The following is a 7,973-nucleotide window of genomic DNA, read 5'->3' as shown; positions in this document are numbered from 1 at the left end:
CTTTCCTTGGTTCATTTTCATTTTTCATGAAAACTTTCTCTGTACCTTAAGAAACAGCTACTCGGCCTTCCTGGGAACTGCAAACATGACTATGAAATTGTAAGGGTACAGTAAGAAGAGCTTCCTCCAAGGGTTATCTTAAGGGTTGCTAAAAGAGAACAAATATATTTAAATTCTACTAACTACTGCCTCTGGAGCAGTTCAAAGCAGATGAAAGTGAAAAGTAGAACCCTTTATGGCCTGAAAGTTACTACTTCTGCTTGATTTTCCTTGTACATTCCACAGTGCTGGCAGTGGCTTTTAATCACATAGGCATACTGCTGTCTGCATAACCCACTACCTGAACAGCACCTGCCATGCTCCGAAGAGGCTGTGCAGTGTGAAGGTGTGCTAAGGTAGAAATTTGCTCTTCTGAGGTTGATCACTGTTGGCTAAGTAGCAACAACCAAAAAAACCTAAAATTGTGACCAAAACTGTGACCAAGAGGCGGACTCCCAAGAAAAGACACTTATTCTTTCTAGGGGGAAGAAAAACCATATAGACTGACTAGAATATACATTTTTCCACTATAATATTGGTTTCAGCATGGACATTGCATGGTAATCGTGCCAACCTAGCAGATATATCAGTGTTACCAAAGTACACACATGAGAGAAAAATGCACCATCACGTCCGTGTATACCAGTATGTTCATTTCATAAGTATAGATACAGCATTCGATCAAGGAAGCACTCTTGGTGCTTTTATCACACTTGAATCCCTGGTTAGGCTAGACTTAGAAACACGAAGATTTACCTCTGTTTCAGGAAAAAATGCTTATCCTTTGGGAAGCCCTCAACAGCCGTTCTTTCTTTTGCACTGCAAAAATCTATCTGTTGTATGCACTGTGTGCACATCTATATTTAGTTCTGGTCTGAAACTAGCATCATGTCTTAATTCGTTACTCAGTCTCAGCAAAACCACAATACCACAGAAGTTTCATATACTCCTCCTAGCCACTCTCCGTGACATTTACAGTGCACATCAGAACGAGAGTTTTACCTTTTATGTGCTGGGAATGAATTATTAGAGCAATGCTCTTAGCTATCTCCTTCCCCAGCTGAGATGACTTCATGGATATGTCTCTTCTGATCCATTCAAGCATCTAGTCAAACCAACTAAACCACAGCTAACTTGGCTTTGAATTTGAAATGCAATAGAAGAAGAGGAAGTGAGTTAACAGCTGGATGCTGTCTTTAACTGGGAAAAAACATCACAACCTCTGCTGGCTACCTCCTACTTGAAGCTCACATCTACTAGCACAAATGTCTTGGGTTTTTCCATCCTGCTTCATTAGCCAAGTTTATGCAGGTGGTTCTGATCTCAGCCAGGATGAGCAAAAACTAACATCAAACCTTCCACACTTAGACGAGCAACAGTTGAGTCTGATTTCCACCTGCTGCCTTTCTCCTCTGCTGTCTTTCCACTGGTGAGAAAGCTAATAGTCAGCAGTGGAGTAACAAATTGTCTACCTGAGTGGCTACCAGTCTCCTTGGGGAGTTGCCACATATTAATTTTTCAGTGTTACAGAGGAACAGAGCAGATGAGCAATGCAGGGAATCTTGGCTGGAAAGCACTGGACATATGACTGGCAAGTTCATAAACTCACTGGGCCTAAGACAAAGGGAAGAGGCTAAGTCACACACTCTGTGAGATAAGCAAAGATATTTTTCCCATTTTGAGATATATTTTACTTTACTGTTTTGTTTTGTTTTTTACCTTGGCAAATGATGTTTTCAAAAAATACAAAACCAAGCAAAAAAATCATTCCGTATAAATCCTCTGACACAGCAGTCAGTCCTAGTTCTGGCTTTTTCACCTCTTTCTCTCTCCCTTTCCGTGTTTATGTTATATTCCATTTGCACTCCCTTCATTCAAAATGTCTTTCATTATGTTGGGGTTCTATTGTCCACAGCTATTCCTCTCTTTCTTCTTAGTTCAGACACACCTGGCAAATTTGCAACTACTAAAATAACCCAGATCAGAGCTAATATATTATTTATCACTCCTTCTTTAGTACCATGGTATTTTTGTGCTGAGATGTCTGTAATAATTCAAGCCTACTTGAGTACTCAGGAAAGAGACTCAGATCTCTTATCCCACCTTCCTCTGGAGGAAATAAAAAACAATGTACAAGCAATAGCCAGTAAATATTGGCTGGCACTCCCGTTATGCATCCAGTTATCACTCATTCTGATATTCTTCGATTATCCTTCCTAATTTGTTTTGAAAGAAGATTATAGGACCATATAAGAAAATTTTGCAAGCTGAATTGTAATTCTTGTTGATGTGATGTCAAATAAAATGGCTTTCCAAGAGACCTAGATTTCACTGATGTATTTCTGTCACTCCCTAACACCAGGGTTTACTGTGATGTACGAGAAAGAGGCCACTGCCATCCAAGGCTGCTGAATTAATAGAAAAAATTAATAAAACAAAAATCTTCAGGGTAAGGACAAGTTTGAAGTAAGAATATGGTTCTGACAAAGGCCAGACAGTGCAGAATTTCCAGCTACACAGGGTGTCCTGAACTGCTAAGTAAAAGCCTCTATCATGTAGGTATCTTATCAAAGATCCTGGAAGAGAAATGCAGGAGGAAATTCTGGCCTTTCTGAAGTAAACACTTAAATTCCCATTTATTTTGTTAACCCAGGACTTTATTCCTTGATTGAAGCAGAAATCATTTTTTAAGCTGGGGCAGCAGATGGTTCAGACAGGATTTGTGACACAGATTTCAAGAGTATAGACAGAATTCAAAAAACATTGACAGTTAGGAATGGAACTAATAATTGAGCCATCAGACAGAAAATTCCTGAGTTATATCACACCAGTTTAAAATTTAACATTGTAACTATCGCCTTCCTAAATATTTTTTTTACTGGCCTAAGCAGAATAAAAATTTTATAGAATGACATTTATTATGACATCATAGAAAGAACAAATGGCCTGTTAAGAGAACTATTGTGAACATAATGAAGTTCAGAAGGTATATCCAAGCAATTAATATGCCTAGGCAAGAAACATTTCAGTCTTTCTCTGAAACTCATTTCTGTATGCCTAACACTTTTTTCACAGCATAATGCACAATAGATATTAAATTAGTATAGGATAAGCTAATAGATAACTTCATTACATAAATTTTATTAATATGATAAATATTAAAGCAGTATTAATGTGGAACAATTTGATATAAAATTGCATTTTGGCAAATAAAAATACATTAGAAAATTACCTACCGAAACTACTGGAAAATATAACCGAAAAGATTCACACCACCTAAGAAATAAATAACTATTTAGCTTTCCGTGTTAAACTTCTAATTTGGGAATGCTTTCATTCAAATAAGGAAGAAATCTGAGGTATGTGCATTTCTTGCTGTGAGGAACAGTTTCACATATATACTATTTACAGTAACATCTTTGCCTTCAGCGCCATTCATGTGTGATTAATATGACCATTGAGTAGAATTTAAAAATACAATGAGGTCAAGATCTGTGAAAAAATCTAGTTTACAGGAGGAAAAATTGTGCATAAGAGAAAAAAAAATGAGTTTACGGCATCTCTATTAGCAAACAATAGATTTGTTGTTGTTGTTGTTCTGGATTGGTTAAAGCTAGATGTTCAGCATCTGGGAAAATTGGGTTGTTTAATTAGCTTCCTAAAGTGACCTAATCTCAAGACCTCAATTTCTATTTGAATCTCAGCCATTGTATTTTTGAGCTGGAACAGTCTGAATGGGGATAAAGAGAGAGGTTTAGCAGAATCTCTTATTGGTAAGCTAATGTTCACGCTGACCTCACTACATTTTTCCCAAAGACACTGGGGGGGAAAAAAAAGGGTGGGTGGGGGAGAAGCTTAAAATAGAACCAAATTATAAAGGTGATTTTATACAATGAAAGACTTTTGTTTCATACAGCAATATTTCCAAACAACAGGAATATTTCCAAACAACAAGTAGAAAAACAAGTTAAACAAGTTTGATCAGACAGAGGACCTCTCCTATGTCATAATGAATTGTGTTTTGGTTTTATAAAAGAAGTGTTCCAGAGGTTATTGAATTCTTAAATTCTCGGGTTTTCTGTCCCCTTTCTTTCCAGTAGATGCTCATGTTATAGTGGGGACTGTGCATATTAAAAATCACTGAAGAAAAATCAAAATATTCATCTTTCATCAAATATATTTGAGAAAGTGTAAATTCTTTAGAGTGTGCACTAGATGTCGACAGTAAAGAACATTCTATTTCTATTGATGATTTCTTCTTCATTGTAAAAAGGAAAGTTTACCTGTATTGAAGTCCGATTTCACCTTGAGAGGCAGATGGGTTACTATCTCATCCAGATGTACATACCAAGTCTCTTGATCGTCATTCTCTCCTGGGTGTCATTTTGGATCAATATGGATGCAGCTCCAGCCAGAGTGGCTTTAGGCATAACAACTGTACTGACCATGACAACACAAAGCTCAGGTTCACGAGCATCTCTTCCAAAGGTAGGCAGAATTTCCTTTGTTTGAACCACGTTAGTACAAAGTCATAATACTATGTGACAAATAAACACTTTCAGTCAATCTTATACCATGTGTTTTAAGTATTAGCATTTAAGCATCTTCTAGAGGAGTTAAATTACTTCAAAATATTTAGGGAGATTTGAGGCACCAGGCAAATATATTTCTTCACGTCTCAACTATTTAGCCAACTAACTACATATCTAATAAATTCCATAAACCTCTGCAAGTGATGGAAACAATGTTATTCAGTACTAAATGCTGCTTAGCAATTGACTAGCTCGTCCTTTTCCAGATCCCAGTACCTGATGACATGCTAGCACATTTGACTGAATTTCTAGAGGTCGTACATTCCAACCTGTTCTCAATTGTATTCCTTTCTCATAACCTGCCTAAATCATGAATTGACTCACTAGTTACAAACATGTTTACATTAAAAGATAGACAAATGTGTAGCTAAATACCTCCAAAAAATTGTGTAAAGAATGGTTCGCTATGCAATGTAAATAGCTTCAAGTATGTTTTTAGGATTAACTATTTATTTTATTTTTTTATTTTTATGATTAACTTTCTGACTTTAAAGATTTTCATTTTGAAGGTTATTCCTTGACGATCTTCATGTTCCGTTACAGTTAAAAGAAATAAACATACACAAAGTTCACTTCTGTATTAGTTTTAACATGGTATTTTTAAGTTGGCTAATAAGGTTTTTTGTAAGTAAAATAGATACCCATAACAGAGGTGGCTGTGCTTTGTGCCTCAAATATATGGATCTGAATGGATCTGAATGTAGCATCCACAAATAAGAAAATGGAATGCTATAAAAATTCAGAAAAGCAAGAATTTAGAAGGTCACCAAAGAGACCTACAGATGGTTTTTGTCACATTTTTGAGGCCTGAAGCTAGGTGTGTTGGCTTATACGAAAAAGCTCTTGTAAATCTGCATGCAGATTTACAGAGAAGGCACAGGCCCTACTTTCCTAGATCGCATTATGTCCTGCAGCTGAGCCTGTCAATAAAGGATTGCAATGAGTTAATCTGCTCTGTAATTGATTTTCAGTACTTCCACTGTGTCAAAATTACAGAAATAATTTGAACCTATATCTTTGATATACCATTCAGAGAATGAACATATTAAAGTTCTCCATCTGTCTCCCCTCTTCTACCTAATTTCTATTCCAGGAACCTTAAATCAGGTCCATAATAATACAGGAATTCCCACTGGTCCCACTATAAGCTATTGTCTGGTTCCTTAGTATCACTCACAGACCTCAGTGGGACAAACAAGGAAGAGCAAGTGCTTCTTGTGGATTATTTGGTTTGTATTTTACACAGCACACTATGAGGAATGGTTTATGACATAAAAATAAAACACAATTTGTGAAAGACTTCATTTTTTAAAATCATTTTTTAACACTTGTAGATTGAATTGTGGTCTCTCTTGTTACCTAGCCTTCATGTTAAGTTTCGTGTGTACTAAAAGTGGTGTTGGGATGTAGAGGTATTAATGCACTTCCTCCTGATATGAAATACTAAACTTCACATCTGTGAAATTCACATTCAGTCTTCTCCTCTATTCTCTCCACAGGTGTCCTATGTCAAAGCGATTGACATCTGGATGGCTGTATGCCTGCTCTTTGTATTTTCTGCACTTCTGGAGTACGCAGCTGTAAACTTTGTGTCAAGGCAGCATAAAGAACTTCTGCGATTCCGCCGCAAGAGGAAGAAGAACAAGGTAAAAGTAACAGTATTCACAACTTTTAAAGAGAGTCTGAGATTGATTTTTGCCAGGATATAGGGTTAGTTTGGTAAATGTATTGCAGCTTAAAGTGGCAAGATAAATGCAATGGCAGCACAGAATGAAATTCGCTGTAGGCAGAGGGTCACTACAAGGACTATGCACTGGATAAATCCAACTTGAATTCTCGAAAGAAGGATTAAGAGGGATTTTAATGCAGCATGGTCCATGTGGGAGCCATCTGCGCAAGCATGAATTTCAGTCTGTTAGAAGAGTTATTAGGTTATACTTTAGTGGATGAATGTAACTGGTACTTGCAGCAGTACCAGTTTGTACTACAATGCAGTTTGTACTATATTGAGATTCAACAAACAATGTTTCGTAATTTCATTCTAGTATTTAGTTTAAAGCCTTAACAGCTGAGTTTCATGTAATTTTTTAATACAAAAAATACTTATTCAATTACTATTATTGGTGGAAGAACAAACATTTTACTTTAGAAGGCTGAGAGTGGGTTTTTTTCCCTTCTGTCATGTCAATTTAGTGTAAATTGTTCATACAACTAATAAGAAACTTTAATACAGCGATGATTATTAATATTTATTTCATGGCTTAAGCTATCTAGACTATCAGTAAAATAAGTCACTACCAAAGTGCAAAGTCAAACAGCTAAGTTTACGTGCTTGAATTCTGAAGACCACAGTTAAATCAAGCAATAAGCAAAATTTCTCATCATTCATAGGTAACTCCTACTTCTGATTTTCCAAAGAATAAATATTTCTCCAGACTACTCTATTAAATGAGTACCCAGCAGTGATGTCATGCAGAGCCTTTCCACTGGCTTTCAGTCACTATATAAAATTTTACTGTGGGTGAAAGTCTGAACATAGCAACATGACTCAGTTCAGCCAACTCATTCCTGAAGACCTATCTCTATTTACTGCTTACACCACAAGGAGAAGACATTTTACAGGTTGCTTCCCTTTTATTTTGCAAGTATTGAAAACCTGTAATGCTGTAAAGCCTACGTAAGCAGTCTACCCTAGCACGACTTCATGTTAGAAGGCAGGCTGGGCAGTCAAATGAAAACGACATTGTCATACATTTGCCTGATCCTGTGTATTTAATCGTGGACTTCTTCAGGTGCAGAAATTCATGTACTGTAGCCTATGGGATAATTCAGATTGCATATACCTGCTTTCAACATTTGTCCCTGTGAAAAGTTTGCTTTTTTCTTTTTGCTGACAGTAGCAGAAAAAAATGTTTTCTGAGACAAGCAGGAGGAAAGCAGCATTTTTGTGACAGAGTGTTTTTGAATTCTGGCAGCTCTCTGAAAGCTGCTTAAATGTTTGGAATGGGGGGAATGGGACGGGCAGAGACGGATTACTTGACAGGGGGTAGGTGAGCCGCAACAAATGCGTCATATATCAAATAGAAACAGCTGTGGTGAATGATACTTTGTGCGACTATACTTTTAGTCTGTTCCTTTTTCACCATGTATTAGAGCGTCTTCTGAATCTCAGGCAAGTTTACCATATCCGGTTTTATTGATATCTTTTCACTTCCTTAAATACATGGCAATTGCCATAACCACAGCATTAGAAACTGGTAGGTGATATTATGTTTCTTCCTCAGAATCAACCCAAATCTCATTCCAGCCCCCTCTTAGCAAGATTTCAAGCTCGCCAAAGAC

General features: G+C 36.8%; 1 protein-coding gene across 1 annotated transcript in view; it reads left to right on the top strand.

Moving 5' to 3' along the window:
* The window catches only part of LOC104499212 (glycine receptor subunit alpha-3), a 36,688-nt gene that overhangs the window by 20,116 nt on the left and 8,599 nt on the right, over positions 1 to 7,973 (top strand). Inside the window, exons 5-6 of the mRNA XM_010142686.1 lie at positions 4,313 to 4,527; positions 6,131 to 6,277. Coding sequence (XP_010140988.1) covers positions 4,313 to 4,527; positions 6,131 to 6,277 — 362 coding nt within the window. The remainder of the gene's footprint in view (positions 1 to 4,312; positions 4,528 to 6,130; positions 6,278 to 7,973) is intronic.

Source organism: Buceros rhinoceros, unplaced genomic scaffold (assembly GCF_000710305.1).
Source record: "Buceros rhinoceros silvestris isolate BGI_N320 unplaced genomic scaffold, ASM71030v1 scaffold5319, whole genome shotgun sequence".
NCBI lineage: Eukaryota > Metazoa > Chordata > Aves > Bucerotiformes > Bucerotidae > Buceros > Buceros rhinoceros.
The sequence above is the reverse complement of the archived record's forward strand: the minus strand, read 5'-3'. Positions and strand labels throughout refer to the sequence as shown.